Source organism: Misgurnus anguillicaudatus, chromosome 14 (assembly GCF_027580225.2).
Source record: "Misgurnus anguillicaudatus chromosome 14, ASM2758022v2, whole genome shotgun sequence".
Classification (NCBI taxonomy): domain Eukaryota; kingdom Metazoa; phylum Chordata; class Actinopteri; order Cypriniformes; family Cobitidae; genus Misgurnus; species Misgurnus anguillicaudatus.
In genome coordinates, this window is record NC_073350.2 from 23724294 (window position 1) to 23748130 (window position 23837).

General features: G+C 41.5%; 1 protein-coding gene across 2 annotated transcripts; it reads left to right on the top strand.

Annotated features, from left to right (window-relative positions):
- Positions 1–9810: 9810 nt before the first annotated feature.
- nmur3 (neuromedin U receptor 3) lies at positions 9811–20918 on the top strand. Of its 2 annotated transcripts, XM_055183467.2 has the most exons (3): positions 9811–10267; positions 14614–15576; positions 20224–20918. In XM_055183467.2, exons 2-3 carry the CDS (start codon positions 14703–14705, stop codon positions 20532–20534), a joined length of 1185 nt encoding a protein of 394 aa, XP_055039442.2. In that variant the 5' UTR covers positions 9811–10267; positions 14614–14702; the 3' UTR covers positions 20535–20918. The 2 variants fall into 2 exon arrangements, with proteins under 2 accessions (XP_055039442.2, XP_055039443.2); XM_055183468.2 differs by lacking the exon at positions 9811–10267 and having other exon boundaries at positions 13785–15576.
- The last annotated feature ends 2919 nt before the right edge of the window (positions 20919–23837 follow it).

A 23837-nucleotide genomic window follows, 5' to 3' on the forward strand; every position in this document is an offset into this window, starting at 1 on the left:
AAAACTCTGTGTTCCCTTTCAGTCGGTCACTACGACGTCACGTCGTGACCGACGAATTGGGAACTCGCTTAGAGAGACCAATCTGCTTCGTATACTACTAAAACGCCAATGAACTTGGCATTGAGATATTTGCATAATGCTGGTGCCGCCCCGCCAGGTGCGTATATAAGGCGCACGTGCAAATAGGGAAATCAGCTTTTTCGCTTCGAAAGCCGGCTTTATCTGACTGAGAAGCTACTATCTGCTCTTCTGGGAACGGTTGCTGAAGTTGATTGACAAGCAGTACTAACACAGCGGACGCTCGCAGTATTCCACTGCTCTGCATATTTTTTGTTTTGAGTTTAGTGTGTGCGTTGCCTTTCCCTGTGCGCTTCATCAGCTGAGCACCTAAAGAGTGATTTCCCTAAAGAGTGATACGTGAGAGCTCTGTGTCTTTTTAAAGACAGCCACTCTCTCGTATATTCGGAGATCGGCGTCCTTTTCAGGATTGCTTTTCGTCCGTGCGATCTTGGATGTGAGAGGTATAAGGGTTCCAGTTACGGTCACGAGCGCTGTCTTCATGCTTGGGCATCAAGCACTCTGAGGCTGCGCTCGTGGAGAGTTTTTGTTCTCTCTGTGAGAGCATAACCCTCTTGGATTGCGGAGACGACTGACGTTTCTACGGGAATGCTGTCCGCGTCTTTGCAGTGCTGACACCGCCATGGTGCGACTGTCAAGCGCTCGCATGACGCTCTTCGCATCACTACGCTGAGGAGGACGGAGGATGCGTCCTCCACCTACCGGCCTTTCATCCTCAGCCGGTTGAGGTTCCGGTGGAGACGGCAGAGTCGTGTTCTACGATGTCTGCCGAATCCATTGGACCTCTTCTGGTCCCGTTCACTTCTGCAGCATCAGAGGGGTGTCCAATTTTCCTCCGAAGTGGAGTCGTTCCAGAGATGGCGGCCGTGCCCGCTCGAGCGGCGGTAACGGTAGAGTTGGAGAGGTTAACCCCTCTCCGCCCGAACCGTACCGCCCACGTGATTGGTATTTCGGAGCTGCTCGGGCCTCTCGGTCCTCTGCTCCTGTGCCTTTCTTCCCGACGGCACGAAGAGCTGACGTGGTTTGCGGCCATCCGGCCGTTCAGCTTCAGCTTTCACCCCTCACCTCCCTCACCAATGGAGCCGCTAAGGGCAGGAGCCCTTCAGTGGAGCGGGGGGTTGCGATGCAGCTGCGTTCCTGGAGGGACCACCCAACCCTTCCCTCCCGTGTTTGTAGACAGTCGTCCGGTTACGGGCGCTGTCCGTCAGGCATGCGGAGAGGCGGCTTCAGCCCTGCACGCAATAACGTTGCTACGGGTTCACCAAGGATTTACGAGGGAGGCCGCGACCTTCAGTCGTGCGATGTTCACGACAGTGGTTCAAGATCGCCACCTTTGGCTGTGTCTGGCTGACGGACGCAGGCGAGAACAACTTCTTGAATGCTCCTGTCTCACAGACCGGCCTCTTCGGCGAGGCCGTGGAGTCGTACAGCTCCGCTGCGCAGACTGAGGCGATCTCTGTGGTCACGCCCCGGCGAAGGAGAGCTGCCCTTGGTAAAAACCACCACGCCGGTTCCTCAGTCTGCCTCTCGCCGTCGGCGTCCTGCGGCGACCACCTCCGTTCCCCTCCTCGGACCCCATCTCGGCAGCGCGGGGGAACCGGTCGTCAGCAGCTCGCCCCGCCCGCTTAGCCGCTTCCCGTGAATCGGGAGTTTAAGTGGCCAGTAAGCGGGCGACCTGGATTGGCAGAGGATCACTCTTCAGGAGACGGTGATTCGCTCCTTTCCCCGATAGAGGGTCGGGTGGAAAATTCTTGGTTTGCATATGTTCCACCGGCTGTTTAGCCGGTGCCCACTAACCACACACAGAGTGCATTCCTCTTCCCTCTCCAGGTCTCCAGAGGATCGAGAGAGCCGTGAGCGGGCACACACCAGCTCACCCTACCTCTCCTCTATCGCCAGCGGGTGTTCTGAGGAGTCCGAGCCCTCCACTCAGGAGACCGGACCACCAGCAACCCCTTCGGAGTCTGCGTCCTCAGCTGAGGAGACCGGACGACCGTTTCCCTCAGCGGGCTCAGGTCAGTGTCACACACACACATACTGTAGATGCTTATGCTGTCACGGCAGACGCACCGGCAGTCCCGCCTGTCCCGCCTCGCTGCCCCGCCGCGGGTACACCGGTAGTGTTGTTAATTCTCCTCGTACGGTGCCTGGGTGCTTGGCTTCAGTTCCCAGCCCGTTCGTTGAGTTTTACGCACGATCCGCCTCGGTTACGAAATACAATTACCGGCACAACCCAAAATTCTCGGGCTTTCGCTTCACTATGTGAAAGTGTCCGATGCACATGTACTGCGTGCATAAGTCGATATCCTGCTGGCGAAGGATGTTCGAGCCGGTCCCTCTTACCGAGATGATGATATGATGATAGGGTTTTCCAGCCTTTATCTCATAGTACCCTAAATACGTGGTGGGTTACGATCGATTTGATTTACGCACCGGCTCTACAAAGGTGGTCTTTATTTGGATGATAACGCCGAGGCTCGTATTTCAATATTCAGATCGGTTGCAGCTTTAGACCTGTAAGACGTGTACTTTTGTGTCCATCTCCCCTCGCCTTAGACCGTTTTTTCGCTCTGCGTCGTGGGGTGGGCATATTAATATTAAGTACACCATTCGAGCTGTCTCTCTCTCTCCGTGTCTCCATGAAAGTGCTAGTCACGGCATTAAAATATCAGAGAGAGAGCGTTGTTCGCATTCTGCTTTTATTTACGTTGACTGATAATAGCCCGTTCTTGGCAGACGTGCGCGAACACAGAGAGTTAATGCTTCGGCATCTCGCTCGTTTAAGTCATCAGGTCGACTGGGAAAGAGCAACTTTGCCCCGTGCAGAGGATCCTTTTTCTCAGTATGGAATTAGACTCGATCAACCAATTGGCGTGTTTTACAAGAGCGCGCAATTAGTCAGTTCTGACTTGCCTCGTTTAATTCGAGGGAAGTACGCGGTCCCTCTGATACATTTCAGAAGCTCCTGGACATATGACAGCATGCTGCAGCCGTGACACTGCTCGAGCTGCGTCATATGAGACCGCTTCAGCGTTGGCTTTACGATCGAGTCTCGAGGAGAGCGTGGCGCACCGGCATACATTGTGTAAACACTACACCTGCGTGTCATTTAAATTTCCCCGTAGTAGACCCAGCATTTCTGATAGCAAGATATGCCTCTGAGGGGTCTCCTGGCATTCTGTAGCATGCGATGCCCTAAGCACGGGATGTTCAGCCACGTATGACGGGCCTGCAGTCTGGGGTGTGCATAGCACCCCAACTGCCGCGAGCGGTGCGCTGTGTATCTGGGACTTGTATGCTCCGCTATGGAGATGCGAGGGAAGGATATATTTGTCGACACCGATAACTTTGCTCGTCATCTCCTCCTTTGGAGTCAGAAGCATCTGAGGTCCCTTCGTGCCATTTACATCCCGGGATCGCTCAATACAGCGGTACGCGCTTCCGAGCTGCGCCCCCGGCGAATGGCGACTCCACCCCCAGACGGTCCAGCTAATTTGGAAGAAGTTCGGTTGTGCGTAGATAGATCTGTTTGCGTCGCCGGACGATACCCACTGTCGCCTATTTTATTCACCAACCGAGGGCAGCCTCGGCGTGGATGCGTTGGCACACAGCTGGCCGCGGGGGGTGCGTAAATACGCATTCCTTCCAGTGAGCTTTATTGTGCAGACACTGTGCAAAGTCAGGCAGGACGAGGAGAGCCTTTTATTAATCGTCCGTACTGGACGACCAAGAATTGGTTTTCATAGTTAATGCTCCTCGCGACAGCCCTCCCTGGCGGATTCCCCTGAGGAAGGACTTTCTTTCTTAGGAAGGGGCACATTTGGCACTCGCGCCCCGACCTGTCCATCCATGTATGGTCGTTGAGCGCGCGCAAGGTTTAGGTGATTTATCGCAAGCGGTATCTAACACCATCGACGCGGTTCGTCTCCGTTCCCTCCTTCAGGGAACGAGGGTTACATCCGTAACCGAGACGTTTCTCAGCGACAGGCCAGAAACCTGACTGATCTAGAGAACATCTGTGTGAAGGAGTGGGCCAAAATCCCTCCTGCAGTGTGTGCAAACCTGGTGAAAAACTACAGGAAACGTTTGACCTCTGTAATTGCAAGGCTACTTGAGCTTTATTGTGCAGACACTGTGCAAAGTCAGGCAGGACGAGGAGAGCCTTTTATTAATCGTCCGTACTGGACGACCAAGAATTGGTTTTCATAGTTAATGCTCCTCGCGACAGCCCTCCCTGGCGGATTCCCCTGAGGAAGGACTTTCTTTCTTAGGAAGGGGCACATTTGGCACTCGCGCCCCGACCTGTCCATCCATGTATGGTCGTTGAGCGCGCGCAAGGTTTAGGTGATTTATCGCAAGCGGTATCTAACACCATCGACGCGGTTCGAGCACCGTCCACAGGACGGGCTTACGCGCTTAATGAAACCTTTTCGTCACCCGGTGCTCTTCGCAACGCGAGGACCCAGAGAATGCCCTTTAACATTATGCTTTATATCTTTAACATGGGTTAGATGGTAGGCTGTCCCTCCACCATTAAAGTATTTCTGCTCATCACTCACTTATCTACGGCAGATCAGTTGGCCAGCATGATTTAATTATTACATTTTAAGAGGCGCTCGCAGGCTAAACCCCTCGCGCCCTCCCTCTTTCCTCCTGAGACCTGTCCATGGTGCTGAAGCCTTCTGGTCTCATGTTTTAGCCTTTGCAGTCTGCGAGTCTGAAGTTTTTATCAATGAAAACTCTGACCCTGCTAGCATTGGCCTCCATGAAGAGAGTAGGGGATTTACATGCATTCTCTGTTGACGATTCGTGCTTTTAGTTTGGCCCTGCTGTCTCGAGTGTAACATTGAGACCCAGACCAGGCTACGTGCCCAAAGTTCCCACCACTCCCTTCAGAGATAAGGTGGTGAGCTTGCAAGCATTGCCTTTGGAGCAGGCAAACCCAACCGAGGCTTTGTTGTGCCCCGTACGCGCACTGCGATTCTACGTGGTCCGCAAGCAAAGCCTCAGGACCTCAGACCAGCTCTTTGTTTGTTATGGTGGCCAGCAGAAAGGGAAAGCTGTCACTAAGCAGAGGATGTCTCATTGGATAGTTGATACTATCGCCCTGGTTTATAATTTGCAGGGCATTCCTTGCCCTTTAATTTGAGAGCGCACTCCACTCGGAGTGTTGCCTCATCTTGGGCTTTAGCTCGTGGTTCCTTGCTAACAGACATCTGTAGAGCTGCTGGTTGGGCGACACCTAATACGTTCATTAGATTTTACAATGTTCGTATCGAGCCTGTATCCTCTCGTGTTCTTTTCCTCACCAGGGAGGGCACGGAGAGCAGACTCGCAAGTCGGCTTGCAGCCTCCGACTGAGGCTCCAAATTGAGTTTTCAGTATGGAAGGCTAACAGAGCAAAAATGCGTAATGGTTTGATTTGCTCTCTCCACTGCCTTGACAGTCTTTGTTGCGGAGCATTGGCTGTCAGCCTTTCACTAGCTGTATTCTTACGAACCTACGTGTTTGGCTTGGGCCCCACATTGCGTCCCAACGGGTTCCTTTGTGAGTATTATTCCGTGGGGTTAATCCTACTAGCCCACGTTTCCCTTAGCAGAGCACTGCTTTGCTTACACAGCCACGGCTGTCATTTAGACCTCAACTACGGTTGACTTTCGCCCACCAATAGCCCTTAACGGGGCGTTGGCTTCTGCAGCGTCCCTATACCGCTAAGATAGGGCGCTTCCCAGTCGCTGGCACTACTGTGGGTTAAAGGAACATCTAGTGCCCGGCCTTCTGCCTTAAAACCTAATTCTCCTTATCCTTAAGTGGAACCGGAGGGCTTTACGCAGACACTGGAAGAGGTCAGCCCTCAGTGGCGTTTTGGTAGGGATTCCCAATTCGTCGGTCACGACGTGACGTCGTAGTGACCGACTGAAAGGGAACGTCTCGGTTACGGATGTAACCCTCGTTCCCTGAAGGAGGGAACGGAGACGTCACGTCCCGTCGCCACAGGTGCTGCCACCTGCTGTTTAGGCCGGTCACCTTCCGGCTTTCTCAGCGAACAGAAGCTGATTTCCCTATTTGCACGTGCGCCTTATATACGCACCTGGCGGGGCGGCGCCAGCATTATGCAAATATCTCAATGCCAAGTTCATTGGCGTTTTAGTAGTATACGAAGCAGATTGGTCTCTCTAAGCGAGTTCCCAATTCGTCGGTCACGACGTGACGTCTCCGTTCCCTCCTTCAGGGAACGAGGGTTACATCCGTAACCGAGACGTTTCTCAGCGACAGGCCAGAAACCTGACTGATCTAGAGAACATCTGTGTGAAGGAGTGGGCCAAAATCCCTCCAGCAGTGTGTGCAAACCTGGTGAAAAACTACAGGAAACGTTTGACCTCTGTAATTGCAAGGCTACTTTACCAAATATTAACATTGATTTTCTCAGGTGTTCAAATACTTATTTGCAGCTGTATCATACAAATAAATAGTTTTAAAAAATCATACATTGTGATTTCTGGATTTTTTTTTAGATTATGTCTCTCACAGTGGACATTCACCTACAGTGACGATTTCAGACACCTCCATGATTTCTAAGTGGAAGAACTTGCAAAAAAGCAGGGTGTTCAAATACTTATTTTCCTCACTGTATCTTAAAATACATTAGTGTCCTTTGTTTTGCCTCAATATGCACACAAGTATAATGTTTTTAGTAAGGCATGTTTGTTAAAACTAGTTATATTTCCTAATTAATAAGGCCTAGTTCTGGCTAATCCCTGGCCTGGAAACCACCCCAATATGTAGGCTACTACAGGCATTGACATCACTGGTTGCGAGAAACGTGACAAATCTCCAATCCCATGTAAATACAGTTTTCTGCATAGCAGGTTTATCGATTTAGGTAAACGCATGAAAACAGGTTTTCTTTACTAAGCAGATTTTTGATAATTATCCGCTTATTCTGCGCATGTTAACACAGTTACAGTCAGGTGACAAAATACAGTACGTGATGTGCATAAAATGAAGGCACGTATGACCGATCACATGACAGTGTATGGGTATAAGGAAATTATATTGAAGTGGAGTGTGAGAACGCAAAAAGTCCCTAAAGTAATTTTATGGTTGAGTGGTCTTGTGAGTCACAATCTGAAACAGAGTAAAGCACGAAACTGATTAAAAACAAATCGTCTTGCAAGTTTCGTAGATCTTTAGTCTAACTGAAGGTTTAACGGTTGTAGCTTTCTTGCATTATTACCCAATTCTGTTGATGGGTGGTGGTCTCAGGTGCATGACGTATTGCTGTTTTATAATGCCTTTGAATGAATTTGAATAAAGCATCTAATATGAATTGCAGGAACTATATATTTAAACACACATACAGTTTGTGGTTGTGCACATGCAAATTGTTTAACATATAAAACTATGAAAATATGCTTGGATCATACACTTATCATCTAATAAATAGGATTATACGATTTTTAAAGCTCACATAACACACTCTGCTTACTTTCTGCCTATCTCATGTTAATATTCACTACCTATAGAGTAGTGATACATCCTTCATATATCCAAAGAGTCTTTAGTTTTATCAAATTAATAAAAGACAGATCAGCTTTAATTAAATTTTAAATCCAGCATTAAACAAAAACACATGCACAACTTCCACTGCTACCCCTGGAAAACAAACAATATCCATTGTTTCCATAATGGTGGGTTTTTTGGCAAGCTGCACAAGCTTAAATTTCCCTCACAAACAACAACAGACCTCTTTGGTGACGTTGATTTAGTGTCAGCTCTTTGTGTGCGTGATATTCCGATTAAAGTCTTTAATGTTCAAAAAAACTTTCTCAAAACTTGTCCGAATCAGTATTTATCCCGTCATGTGTGTTGCCCGTCAACAAATATGTGTTTGGAGCGTCATGTAAACTTATGCGCATAGCGTGTCATGTCAAAATACGTGTCTGCTGCAGACACTTCAAAGAGGTTTGTGATAAAAGAGACGGCCACGTTTGCCAGATATTCCTTTAATCTTATCATGTGTAGTAAAAGTTTAGTGTTAAGTTGAGTGTCTTGCGAGTATTTTGTGAACGTGAGCATCTCTTTTATCATAAACCCTTTCGATGCGTGTGCAGCAGCATCAAATGACAATCCGAACACATATTTTGAATTTGCACCCCTTGGAAGAGACTGGTACAGTACGAACCATGCCGAAATTCATTTGGCATAGAAATACACTGTAACATGTATAATTGCTTTTTTGACACTTTGCCTATGTTTAGCATGAGGAATCCAACTCTTCAACAGTGTTAATATGTCAGAATGCATAAGCTTACCCCCCCCCCCCCCAATTTAACAAATTCCACTTATCCATTCTGCAAACCTGCTTGTATGCAGGGCACAACCTGGATAGATGGCCGGTTTCCTTTACTTTATGAACATATGGGTGCTTTGAGCTAAAGACTTAGAGTAAATCACTTAAAGAGCATTCAGAGCATTCATTTATGCAGTAAAGGGATTCTACAAAAGCACATTGCTGTGTGTACGCTCATTTATTGTATGTTTTATTGTGTGTTTTCTGTTATTTTGGGTTGTCCTAGTAACGTTAACAATATATCAAATCACGCTATCTCGGATGGTTATCTGTATCAATGTATCATGCAGATCATTAAAGTGCTATCTTGTTAAATCTTATCTTATATGATCTAATCTAGCTATGATTTACAGTTTAATCCAGTTTGAAAACATTATGCATAAGTTATGCGGATTCCCACAGTGTTTGCATATCATTGCTATGATTTTTTTCGGTACTTCTAAATTTCATTATACAATGTTAATTCAGTCGTGATGGCCTAGTACTGATGATCAAACAGATATGATATCCTAATGTTCATTTGAAGCATGTTTAATAAGTTAATCAATCAAATAAATCTGACTTGGCAGGTAAATATTTGTGTGTCACACAAAGCACACATATGAACAATTCTCTCTCTCTCTCTCTCTCTCTCTCTCTCTCTCTCTCTCTCTCTCTCTCTCTCTCTCTCTCTCTCTCTCTCTCTGCACTCAAATGTAGCATTTTACATAGACACATACTTTGCCCTCTTGTGGTGGACTCTATACCAAATCTAATATTGAACTATCGAATTATTGTTACTGGTATTTGAAAATCCAAATTTCTTTCAGCGTTTTAGGGTTAAAGCATTCACACATCATATGTAATGTTACATGTATATTAAGTTTAGTTACAAATCCCACTAACAGAGGTCTGCCCATCTTTATATCTTTGCATAAGCGCATAAGTGTTGAAAATCTTGAATATTAGTCTATCATTTTACTGAATAAACCACTTTAGATATTTCCTGTAAATTTGTTATACAGGCTTTTCTGAAGGCATTCTTAATTTTTTTCTTTTATAATTTAATCTTAATCAAATTATTCATTATTAATTACGGCTGTTAGACTTTTCCATGGTGAACCCGAAACCACAATATGTAGAAATATTAATATACAATAACAGAAGTGCTTTCAAGCTGGAAATTTGAATTAACCTTAAAGGTGTATGGACCTCATGTACCTTCCAGCAAAAAGGTCCAGCCTATTGTTTTGTCAAAACCATCTTTGAAACTCAGAAAGTTATTTTGAACATAAGAGTCTTTAGCAAATTTCAAGAAAATGATAAACAATACAGTAAATAATAGCGTTAAAATTAAGAGTTTTCTATTGGAAAGCACTGGAACATGATTTTATGCTAACTGACCACGTGTGTTGGAGTAAGATTGCATTTGAAATATAATAGAGTGGTACTAGACGCAGGCAGACGCGCGCACGTTTACGCATACACGTATCCATCACCAAGTGCATCCCTCGTTGATTTCACTTTAAAGGAAGCCGCACATACACAATCAAAGGCATCTCACTGTTTGATTCTCCGATAAAAACACAGAGAAACGAAAAATTAAGCGGAATAAAAGCACAAAAGCTTTTCATCTTCTGGTTGATTTGGATGCGCTCAGACTGAGATCCATTAACAATCAAACCATCAGGCATTAAAACAGATCTGAAGCGCTTGTCATGGATTCACAATTTTTGACAAACAATGATTTTTTTAAGATGCTGGAGTGATTATGAACATGTAAACACAATGAAGTTGAAGTTTTTGCATAGCACATCAGTCTGGATTCGACGCGTGTGCCCGGAGGACGCTGGAGAGGTGCGTGCCTTTTTGCTTTTTTCATACAACTTATAAAACTGTATAACGCTTATGACATATTCATAAATACATCAAAATATATATTTTTTGAATATCACTTGTTTGACGATTTACAAGTGGCATATTAATATTAAATTTAGTCAGCAGTGTTGTAACGAATCAGATGCTAAAATGTAGAATTCTTGCTTAAGGCTACATAATATCCTTTTATATACTGTTGGCTATTTTCACGTTGTAATGTATAAACATGTTTTATTAAAGATTTCTACAGTTTTAAGGAAAATTAGCATTATAGAATCTTACAGAAAGCATCAACCAAATCTGCGGGGTCTTAACATTTACATTACATTTAGCAGACGCTTTTATCCAAAGCGACTTACAAAGATTAAGAAATAATAAAGCGATTTATCATAATAAGGAGGCAATAAAAGGTACCAATACTGTACAAGTTTTCACTATTCTGAAACAATACCTGAGAAAGAAAGTAGGCTAAGTGTTAGTTTAAAAAATAAAAAAATATAGAAGAGATAGAAATGCGGTCAAGTATATTTGGAAAATATGTTTTTTTAATGTTGCAAAAGTGGCTGACCAGATTGCAATATGACAATATGATGATCATTCCACCAGCAGGGAGAAGTGAAGCTAAATGAGCGGGAACGTGTTTTAGTAGGCTACCCATTTGTGAAGGTAACACAAGGCACCGCTCATTGACGGTCTTAAATTGGTCAAAATATAGCTACCCCAGCTGTCACTGTGGCAGTTCGCTTTAAAAGCGTCCTAATATGTACCATTAGCTACATAAATGTATACATTTGGTACGGTACCAATACATATCTGTAACTTTGAGGTACTAATCTGGGCTGCGTTTCGATGACGTTGTCTCTTAGCGCGCTACGAATACTTATGAGGTAAACAATAACTACAGGTATACATTTACTAGGCGTGTTTCCCGAACTGTACTTTAGCGGGTTTCTTAGTGTAGGCTAGCCTATACTTTCTTACGTACGACGTTACCAGTTGCTGTCCATGGCGATGGTGCTGAATAGGTTGATATGGATCGCTCGACAATCAATTGTTTACTCTATACAATATACTTCGCTGCGTTATGAGATAGTGGTGATCTAAAGAAACATTTCAGAAATAGTTCAAATTTATTTAAGTTATTAGCACTATCTTGTAAAAATATTTCAAATGTCAAACAACTAAATCCAACCTTGGATATTTTATTTCAACTTCATGTCCAAACGTACATGCATAATCTGCTCCAATGCATCCGCAGTATGCCTTAGAGATCATTTATATCAGGGGTTCCCAATAAGTGCGTCGCAGAGGGGAATAAGGTGAGTTGGGCAAGTCATATTGCTTGGTTGTGCATTACACTTAATAGGCTATATAAAAACAAACTCTTCATTCGTTCAAGCGTTTATTGTGCTTGGACACTGGATGCGCAAGCAGCGCGTTTACAGTAATCTAATCTAGTATTTAGGCTGTCTCAAATATAATATATAAAATATATATATTAAATAAATATATATGATTGCTTAAGATTTTAGCTTTGATTAGTTTTAATGTGGAAAATTTGTTGACCTTTGGAGACTCAAGTGGAGCAGTTTCTTTTGAATGTTTATAAAGAATATGGCGTGCAGTTGCCTCAAAGTTATAAAACATTTAAAAACTTCGATGTAAAGTGGAATTAACATTAATAATCATAATTAGAGACAAATCATCAAGAATGATTTTGAAATAATCCGGTATAAGAACAGGTGCCAGCACTGAAAAAAATGATTCATTTAATTTACTCAGTTTTTTAAGGTAATTTAGCAAGTAAAATGTTTCTCTTCTTGTTTTCTTATTTAGTTAACTTTGATTACAAAGACTTCAACAGGTAGGCCTAAAGACAGTTTCAGCAGTAACAACATAAACAAACAGCTTTTGTGAAACAGACGTAACTTTCGGTAAACTATGAATCAATAACAACAAAGTCCCTTTAGAATAGTTTATTTCTGATAACAAGCAAAATAAACAAGTAGTTTACCTTAGTTCATATATCAAGTGTATAAAAAACGACCCTGAGCTAACGTTAATGTTAAAAATGTGTACTATAATGTATACAATGTAACTACAAACCGGCTGCCAAACCTCCCTTCACATAATGGTGATTCATGATCGTCGTCTCCCCTTGTATTTAGGAAAATAAAACATTTATGTATTTCCATCTCCCTTTAGTCACATTTACTCTTTTTCGTCTAAATCAAAAACCTACGGAGCCCCTAAGGTTACATGGAGCAAAAATTAAATAAAGTTTAGTTTCACGTGCGTGCGCGATAGTTTCACGTGAGCGTGCAAAACTAAACTTTTTGCACATGAAGGTTTTGTTTGAGCTAGAGGTCTACACGGAAGACCCGAGACCCGAAGACCCGGGACCCGACCCGGGACCCGTACGGGTTCGGGTCTATATTTTAAATGATCAGCCGGGTCCGGGTCAGGTCTCAATCTATTACTTCGGGTCCGGGTCTGTTTAACATTGTGGGTAATACCCGAGGTCGATCGGACTCGGAGAACACACACTCACATTTAAATAAAATATTTCTCCAGCAACAAAAACTTAGATGAACTGTCGCATAAATTTTTTCTATGACGCTAAAGTTGCGTTAAAAAGTTTATATTTGGTTGCTCCAACCAGGCAGCTAACGCGCATGCGCTCTTGTAATGTTTCTCTGGCTACCAGTCAGGAGCTTCTGCAGTGAGACGGAATGACTTTACCTTTGACAATTGGCTATTTTATTTAGAAGGCGGGACCTATTCCACCGTACCGCGCATTTTGCACTGACGTGACTTCTATAATTTTTATAATAATATTATAAATTGACCGTCTTGCTGTTATATCTAAAGTTTTCGCGACTCTGCTCAAAGAGCACAGAGATGATAGCAAAGTAAAGCTAACGAAAGCAGCTATGACACCGAACGAACAATCGTTATTATAATCCAAATGGGCAAACATTATTAAGCAAGTTGACCCGATACACAACAAAGTGGACTTTTAAAGCTGGAATAAGCATTAAACATTTCAATCGTCAAGAGAGGAATAACATGGATGGAACTTTCTTGGAAATAAGGATTGTGCATCACACACAGTCAGGTACAAGGAGGGAGAAGACTAACTTCTAACGTTATGGGTAAGACAAAAAGTTTAATTTTCGCTACTTGTTTATTGACTTATTAATAACATTTAGATAAAGAATATTTGCCGGTCGGGTCTATTTCTTCCTGGACGGGTTCGGGTCCAGCTTTTAAATAATAGACGGGTCCGGGTCGGTTCCGGGTCCAGCTTTCAAAACAACAGATGGGTCCGGGTCGGTTCAGTGTAGCACATTTACGGGTCTGATCGGGTTCGGGTAGGAATTTCTGGACCCGTGTAGACCTCTTGTTTGAGCACATGAAAGTTTAACGTGAGCACCTCAAGCGAGCGTAAAAACTTTTTTATGAATTAAGGGATTTTTAATCTAAATTTGGCGTTTCCATCACTCGTTTTTGATGTAATACTTTAAAATGTGCATAAATACATGGAGGTGGAAACATGGCTACTGACTTCGGTCCTTTGAATTATTTAAAAATAATGCACACCGTGCCACATTATCACCTTGGGTGTGCATTATTTTTGAATAATTTAATGGCCCATCGCAATTACTCCTTAGGGTAATAATCAAGAAATTTAAACCATTTATACCTTAAATAAGTTTTAAAGGGACTCAAGGCAGCATTTTTATGTTAATAAATCATCTTCGTAAGTCGGTATATGGTTAAATGACTCATTACATGACGAATGAAGACCCTCTCGCCCGCCCCTACCGTCTGTAGGAAGAATACCCCACTTGCAAGTTCGCTGTATCCGTCCCGGTGTCCTTCATTTTCGTAAAGTCTCAGATATAGAAAGCATTTACTCCCAGACACTAGGGGGAGCTAGTAGAGAAATAATACTCAGACTTGCCTTGTGTGCCTTTAAAACACTGTGTCCTTCTCGGTTATCCTGATAATATGAGTTTTATCATAGATTTACTGTATAGGTAAAGTGACTGGCCACTGTCAATGAAGAAAATTTTTGCGTATAAGTTAGTTTTTCAAATCATAAAAGAGCTCATTGTAAGTGAAGAGGATTCTGCAGGTGGTAGGAAATTGTCAAACTGTGTTTAATTATGCAGGATGATTAGAATTTGTTTGGAATGCTGTAAGCAAGCAAGATCCAAGGGGGAAAGTAACTAAAACAAAAATGCACTGTTTTTATTGCTGTAAAAATAACTGACAAAATAATCTTTTATATTTTATTTCATAATGCAATCTTATCACAGGTATCTATCATGATCAGTACCCAACCTGAGGGCTAGTAGTTTCTCAAGCAGCATTGACTTCAAGCCTGATTTAAGCATCTCACCATTTAATGCCAACAATGGCCCTGACCTGCCTTTGTGAGCCCGTAAATGGATCAGAGCAGGAGTTTATATTCTGCAACAGCACCACATTTAACATCAGTGGAAATGAGAGTGGACGCTGTCACCTTCAGACCCTGGATGAACTTCTGTTTAGGCTCCTGGGCCCTAGACGATCTCCATTCTTTTATCCCGTAACCTTCGCGTACATTTTCATTTTCATCACGGGGGTCGTTGGGAACCTCCTGACCTGCACCGTAATCCTTAAGGACATGAAGATGCGAACGCCCACTAACCTTTACCTTTTCAGTCTGGCTATCTCAGACCTTCTTGTGCTTTTATTCGGGATGCCCCTGGAGATCTATGAACTGTGGCAGAACTACCCCTTCCCGTTTGCAGAATGCATCTGCTGCTTCAAGGTCTTCTTGTTCGAGATGGTGTGCTTTGCATCCGTACTCAACGTCACAGTGCTGAGCGTGGAGCGCTACATTGCTGTGGTGCACCCGCTCAAAACCCGCTACGCCATAACCAACAAGCACGCCCAGCGGGTTATCTCTAGCGTTTGGGCCATGTCGTTGTTCTGTGCCATTCCTAACACCTCGCTCCATGGCTTGCAGTATTACTGCATGCCAGAGAAGGTGATGGAGTCGGCTACTTGCAACCTGCTCAAACCTAAATGGATCTCTAACTTGGTGATCCAGGTCACCACCATACTTTTTTATTTCGTCCCTATGATGGTGATCAGCGTGTTGTATCTGATGATTGGTCTGACACTGGGTAGAGGACAGAAGCAGAAGAAAGGCAAACTGGGCAGGAACCACAGCAATGACAGCTGGAAAATCCATTTGGACCGCGGACTGAGAAGGCAGGTCACCAAGATGCACTGTAAGTGATAACCAAATATTTGCAATACACTGCCATATACACACTGTCAGAAAAAAATGGTCATTCAAATATATAAAAAAAAGTGGGTTTAAAAAAAGTTCCAATTCTTTCATGATTTCATTAAAATAAGACATTTTGTCTCTATCTGGCATTTCTATCACAGTGTGGTATTTATTGTGTCATTGAAAAATAAATAAATACAAATAAATAAGCAGGTACCAAATGAACAATTTGCCCTTAAGGAACATTTGCAATTTAACCACATCTAATACTTAGCAGTTAGGATTAGCAGTTTACTTTGTAGTTTCACACATTAGACTTTTTCCTTTTATCTACTTTGTGCATCATTCTCAAAGCATCCAGTTTGTTTTCATTTTTAGAAAACTTGCCTGAAGTGATGAAGAGCAGCAAAACAAGATTAAATTCACCAACCATCCTACACACAAAACACTTTTATGTCCTCTACGTTTTTTCCTAATGGGGATGATGTGATCCTCAAAGTGTTTTTCACTGTGGAGAAAGCATCATGCTGCGATTCTCTGCTGCCGTAGGATTCATACTTTACTATGTGAACCATCATAATGAATAGTGACTAGAAGCAAGACACATTTCTCTGCTTTAAAAGTGCATTTGCATTAATGCTATTTCAATGTGAACCAAAACATAAGTTTATCACACTAAGTAAAAGTGTATTTACATTTCAACGGTGTGAGAGCCACTTTTATAATAGGAGTAAATTACTGTATACTGTTAAAAAGGCCTAATAGGTATATTTTGGTACCAGTGCACCTCTGAGATACTAATCTGAATTCTATGGGATGGTTTCCGGAACAGTGCTTATACTGACATATGCTAACACATGCGTCTCCAACCTTTTTGTGAGCAAGGGCTACCACAATGGATAAAACAATCTGGAGGGCTACTTTATGATATAGTTTACCTTAAAACCTTTTTGTTTAACTTGTTGATTTAATTTTATTTTACTTGTTGATATGTATACGGAGAATTTTCGGTTTCTGTTGTATCACCCCCCACCCCCACAATGGGTCCATAGGTGCACTGGAACAATCCTTCCTAAAATGCATTAAACTTTCGTTTACAAAGACGTGAAACTCACCGAGTGGTCAGGGGTGTTCACTGATATGCTCACACAAAAATTGCTGCAAAAGATGCTTTTCAACAGGTGTTTTAGCATTCGTTGTAAACTTGTGGACCTATTTTTCCAAACGCCTCACACCCGTATATTCTTCCGTTGAGAGCTTAAATAATAGACACTCCAGCCCAGTTGGTGGCGATAATCCACCTTTGCCAATTGCAAAAATACAAACAACGTTTTGTGTGAGCATATCAGTGAACACCCCTGACCACTCGGTGAGTTTAAAAAAATGCGATGGAATATGCGGGATATTTATGCAATTTATGAGATGGAATTGCGGGAATTTGCGAAAATTGCGGAACTTGCAAAAACTGCGGAAACTTGCAAAAGCTGCAATGATGTTCACGTCACATAGTCACGTCACTTCAAAACGTTCCCATGGCAATAGAGGACATGGCTGCGCTTTTGGGAGGTAAATGCAACATTTTTCAACTTTCTGCTAATATATATGTGACTTTTTGCTACGAAAATGCGGAGATTATGAAATCATGCAAGCCCCGCATACTTTGTGTGTGGAAATATGTAATTAATGCGGCGAAAGTGCGTCGTATTTGGAAAAAATGCAGCCCCGCATAAATATGCGGACTTTGGCTGATTATGCAATATATTGCGCGATCGCACAATCGCGTTTTTCTGGAGGGACTGATTAATCCAGGTGTGTCTGATTATTGTTGTTGTGACAACTGAGGTCAGGCACACCTGGATTAATCAGTTTGTTTGTGACTACTGAGGTCAGGCACACCTGGATTAATCAGTTTGTCCAATAATGGCAGACAGGAAACAAGGAGCTGGCTGAAGTTCAGGAAGTAGTGCAGCTGGGCATAAAAGCCTATTGAGACTATAGAATGTGCTTTGGCACCATGTTGGAGACCCCTGTCCTAACAGTGCCATTGTTTTGTCCCAAGATGCATAGCAGTACAACATGATCTCACAAATATCCGTGGCATAGTCATTCTCACGGATTGGTTACTCAACTGCTTTTTCCTATTTTCAAACCATTTTCGCTTCGGTTTAGGGTTAGATTTGGTGTTTGCGTTAGTATGTCACTTTAACTATTGGTTTATACTATTTTTTCTGATTTATTCTTTTTTTTTTAACTTTAAACAATTGTCGCCTGGCGTTGGGGTTAGAGTTGGGTTTGGGTAGGGATGTAATTTCATGTAAATCTAACCCTAAACCGAAGCAAAAATGGTAAGAAAATAGGACAAAACAGTTGAGTAACCAATCCGTGAGAATGCCACGAAAAAGGCAGTCCGTAGCAGGGCCACGGAAAAATGCGGAGAACCGTGAGAATGGCACGGAAAAATTAGCACAAAATTCCGTGACTATGCCACAGAAATTTGTGAGATCAGGTTGAGCAGTATTGTATTTTTGGAAGGTTTGTTTGTAAAAACTACTATCCTAAAACGCCTAGTCCTGGAATAATCTAAAGCCTGTCTGGGAAACCACCCCTTTAGATTTAAAGCTAGAGTTTATAAAAGGGTACCCCCAGTGAGAGCTGAGGTACATATTTTGACCTTTTTTCTGACAGTGTAGGTTTTGTGAAACATGCTTTTACATCATAAATAACATGTGATTAAAGATTTTTATGAAATTTATTAACCCCCTAAGACCCAGGCTTGGGTTTGTCTTTTTTCAGATTTCTTCCAGCTGTTTGGGGTTAGGAAGAACCAATAAATATAATAACCAAATATTTTTCTTTGAACATGAAGCAGTGTAGTTGTCCACGTTTGTGTACAACAGGTTCCAGTTACACAGAATTAAAGGGGTCATATGTAAAAAATCTGACTTTTTCTATGTTTAAGTGCTACAATTGGGTCCCCAGTGCTTCTATCAACCTAGAAAACCTGAAAAAGATCAACCCAGTAACGTAATTTTGGTAAGCCATTCTGTGCAAGCATGTGAAAAATTTGATTGTTTAGATTTCGCCTGTTTTGTGACATAGGTAGCAAGGACAATTACAAAAATACTAAGGGTGTCACGATTTCGATTTTAAATCAAAATCGATCAAAATTAAGTCACAACCTTGAACTTCAAATTAAAAAATGGGATCGTCGACGCTGCCACGCCCCCATGTCACGTCCGGTCAGCTTGCCAAGCGGGGGAAAATAAACATCTCAGAGGTGCCTTTAAAAACATCAATCTAGTGGAACGCGATTTATATTTTAAACACGAGGGATGTATTGCTACAACTCCTTGAAATGCATATCATAAACAGGATTACTACCTAGTGATCTGCCTTCAGTTCGGACAGAGCCCCAGCTCTCTGCACGTGCTCGAGAGAGCCACCAAGATGCAGCGGGTTATATAAACTTTAGGGTATATATATAGTTGCCTCAGCTCGCATGAAACGCATAAAACTGAACAAATACGTAAGGATTACTACTTTAGTTTATGTTTAGACTTTAAACTTTGGACAGATGTGAGAGTGTGTGCACGTGAGACAGAGAGAAGCGCAGCTGCTTATTGATGCACTGGTTTTATTTCAGATGTTAGGAGTCCAAGCGCATTAAGTCCATGTTGCAAGAAGGAATCCTCTCTCTACAAGCTCTCTCGCGTTAAGTGAAGCCCACAAACCCCCATGCAAGTTGTGTAATAATGGCATATCATTTTTGTCTTTCAAAAAAAAAAACCTCGAATCGAATCGTGACCATAGAATCGAAAATGTAATCGAATTGAAGATTTGGAGAATCGTGACACCCCTAAATAATACCGCCCCTTAATCTGCACTATCCAACCACGGCACTGTCATTTAGTGCAAAGAGAAATAGAGAGAGAAAAAATAATTGACAGCACAATTGAGTTTTACAACAAACCACCATCATTGTGATCAGTATTTGCATTTCATCAGCTCATTTGCATTTTAAAGGACACACCCCAAAATGGCACACTTTTGCTCAGGACTACAAAGTGGCAATTTTAACATGCTATAATAAATTATCTTTTGGGTATTTTGAGCTAAAACATCACATATGCACTTTGGGGACACCAAATATTTATTTTAAATCTTAAAAAAATCTCATAATAAAAGTATTATGGTGCAAACAACAAAAAAATGTGAGGAGGTTGAAGTTACCCTTGTGGGACAAACCCAGCTGTTGGGTTAAATTAACCAGAAAATGTTTATATTTGACGAAACTTAACTGGTCTAAAACAACCCAGCATAGGTTAAAGTACAACCCAAAAGGTTGGGTTTGTTCTTTTCTGACTCAACGCTGGGCTGAAAATAACCCAGAATATTTATTTTAGTAATTTATTACATTTCATTGATTATCTAGTCACATTACGTTTACATTTATGCATTTAGCAGACGCTTTTATCAAGTATGTGTGCTCCTTGGGAATTCAACCCAGGTCTACCAAATGAGCTATAGGAACATTTTGTAAATTTGTCTGCAAAAACAACAGGGTTGTCAAGTGAGCACTAGCTTAGGATTTTCACAATTGTTAAAACATTGATTTACTCGATGTCTCCTTTCTCTTTTCCTATAGTCGTGGTGGTGTTGGTCTTTGCCATTTGTTGGGCTCCATTCCACATCGATCGACTCTTGTGGAGCTTCATCACGAATTGGACGGACCGCATGCATAACATATTTGAATACGTGCACATAATCTCGGGCGTGCTCTTTTACCTTAGCTCCGCTGTTAACCCGATCATCTACAACCTGCTTTCCAGTCGCTTCCGCGAACGTTTTCGAGCGCTGGTGTGCCGCCACCTGCCAGTGCGCTCTTCTCGTAATGATTCTACACCATTTCACATCATCAACAAAGACTCCCCCACTGATTCCCAGCGCCCAGGCTAACCGCAGGGACACGAAGCCCACATCCCTTTGTGATTATCAGCAGCGGCTGGGAAGAGAATGAATGAATGCAGTGCAACATGCAATGCATTACGGCTCTGCCATTTTACTCGCTTACAGCCTTGAATGTTTGGGGCTTCTATTTTCAGCAAGAAGAGAATAAACAAGAAGAAGTGAAATCATGTAGTGATATCATTTGAACAAGTTAAGTTACAACCCCATGTGAGGCCAGGGGACATTTGTGTGAACTGTAATATTTTATTGTACTGTATATTAAAAAAAAAAATTGTGTTTAAAGGTGCAGTGTGTAAATTTTAGTGGCATCTAGTGGAGAAGTTGTGAATTGCAACCAACGGCTCAGTCCACTGCTCACCCCTCGCTTTTGAAACGCAGAGAAGCTACGGTAGCCCCACTGAAAAAAATGTAATTGACAGATACAACTTAGCAAAAAAGTTTGTCCGTTAAGGGCTTCTGTAGAAACATGGCAGCACAAAATGGCGCCTTCCGCGTAAGGGGACCCTCGGTGTTTGTAGATAAAAACATCTCATTCTAAGGTAATAAAAACATAATGGGTCATTATAAAAAGGTCTTTATACCCTCCTGATAATATAGTTTTGCATATTATTTTGCATTTCTGTCAAGAGATCCTTTTAAAAATTGCACATGGCACCTTTAAAGTATTATATAAAACAATGCTACAATGAAACGTACAGCAAAATGCAAAGGAGAACATAACAAGTCACCTAACAAATTTGTTACTCTCCCTTGCCTCCACTGTTTTTCTGAAGTTTTGCAGCTGGAATAGACTAAACTATTTTGGAAGCTGTGTGACCCTGTTGAATGAAAATGAAGGGCTGCCCATATTGACCAAATGGTGAATCAGCACTATTAGTACTAGTAATACATTGTCACTGTTAAGAATGTAATCGTGCTTGTAAGATCTCAAGTGTGTCTTTTACGTTTAATTTGTAGACGTAGTAGGTGAGGTGGGGTGTGTGCTTAAATTTTATCTCTTAGACCAAAGGGTACGATCACCTGTTGTAAATATTAGCCAATTCTTTTCAACCACACCAAAATAAATGAAGCTATAAGTATTACATTGAAAGTCTATGGGAGGTGAGGTTTTCATAAATTACAAAATCGCATCTGATTAAAGTAGAAATGAGATATCATCAAATGCAAATAAGGTCTGTATCAAAGATCATGTCATTATTGTGTAATGTTGTAACTCTGTTTCTTTAGCTTTTCATTCAGGTAGGGCAATGTGCATTTAAATGACAGATAGCATGACTTCTTTTTTAAAGGTGTCTATCTATCCACCGTGTGAATGGAAGCGGATGTCCTGCACATCTACAAATGAAAATATTAGATCTTCTATAGTGCATATTATGGATTGTACAATAACTGTTTCAAATGAACATCATCAGTTTTGTTTGGAACAAATTGTTCGATTGTGACACGGGGACATGAACAATTATTCATATAAGCCTTTTCTTCATGCCTTCATTTTCCACTAGAGAGAAAGAAGCACTTTATGCTACAATGGATTCATTCATGAAATACACAACAAAACAAGACAATAAGAGCTGGACAGAAAATAAATCCTTACAGATATATGATCAATGAACGATAAATGCCTGTCAGGTACAACTATGCTTTTTGTTGATTTTTAACATTGTACCAAAAATGTTTTATTAGATCTGAATGTCATAAGTATTAGACTATACCTTGTACTTGGGTATTGTAACTTCTCCTTTATGTTACAACCATGTATGTAAAGCATGCCGCTAGCAATAGCAAAGTCATGGGTTTAGTTTCAAGGGAATGTAGGGGTGAGCGGGGCACAAACTAACACAGGGTTAATTGTAACACAGCTACACTGTAAAAAAAATCAGTAGAAATTGCAGCTGAGATGCCGGTAACTTACTGTAGATTTAAATGTATGTTATTTACTGGCAACATTTTGTTCAAAGTTAAATGAACATTTAACATTTACAATGTCTTTACAGAGTAAAACTAAAAAAACAGCATCAAGCAAAACATTTTGGGAAACAAAATCTGAAGCAAAAAACAGAAAAAGGTTGATGATGATTTCTGGTTCCCAGAATGCTTTGCATGAGGCTGTTATTGTATAGTTTTATTCTGTAAAGATAAAGACTTGTTAATATTTAAAATGTATTTAACTTTGAACAAACACTGTAAAAAAATCTGTAGAACTTACAATGTTATTGCAGCTGGGTTGCCGGTAAATGACCGTAGATTTAAGTTTATGTTATTTACTGGCAAGAGTTTGTTCAAAGTTAAATACATTTTAAATATTAACAAGTCTTTATCTCCACAGAACAAAACTACACAACAACAGCCTCATGCAAAGCATTCTGGGAACCAGAAATCATCATCAACCTTTTGCTTCAGATTTTGTTTCCCAGAACGCTTTGCTTGATGCCTTTTTAAGTTTTCCTCTGCAAAGACAAAGACCCGCAAACGTTTAATGTTCATTTAACTTTGAACAAAATGTTGCCAGTAAAAAACTAAAATTTAAATCTACGGTAAGTTACCGGCAACCCAGCTGCAATAACATTGTAATTTCTACGGAATTTTTTTATAGTGTACTTTACATATTTATACAGGGCCGAGCAATCTATCAGATGATCTCCTCTGAAATGATAAATGTAAATATCAGGGAAAATAACTGACAATTATCATTTTTTGCCTTAAATGTGTGGCCCTTTCAAAAAAATGGATGGATGGATTGGTGGATATATCTATCCATATTATAGGTAGATATATAAACAATATCCACCTTTAGTATATAAACAGAATTTTATTGAATTATTTGTGTTAAAACAAAATCCTCTATTTGTTACAAATAAGCCCAGCTATGTAAGTTGTCATGTTTGTACTCTTGTCACTTTCAGTGTAATTGTAAGATAATGGTAGGTCCCACAAAAAAAACTTTAAAAGTGTTCATTTGTAGCAGAGATGTGTGTTAATTGTGTAAAAAATCTTTAGTTTGGCTTGCATTTTAGATTTCTTCCAGCTATTTGAGGTTAGGAAGAACCAATAAATATAATATCCAAATTTTTATTTAATCATGAAGCAGTGTAATTGTCCACGTTTGTGTACAACAGGTTCCAGTTACACAAAATTAAGTATTATGGTGCAAACAACAAAAAATGTCGATGTCATTTATAAAACCGTATGTAGAATCCTTACTAAAAGTCTACATACTCACAAAAGCCAAAAATGGCATATGCCAAATATACTAAGACTTAGCAATGTTCCCTTTATGAATCACAGATCTCC

Coding starts and splice junctions, on each gene's coding strand:
- nmur3 (XM_055183467.2), top strand. CDS start 14,703: ATGCCAACAATGGCCCTGACCTGCCTTTGTGAGCCCGTAAATGGATCA. Junction 15,577..20,223: donor GCAGGTCACCAAGATGCACT/GTAAGTGATAAC, acceptor CTTTTCCTATAG/TCGTGGTGGTGTTGGTCTTT.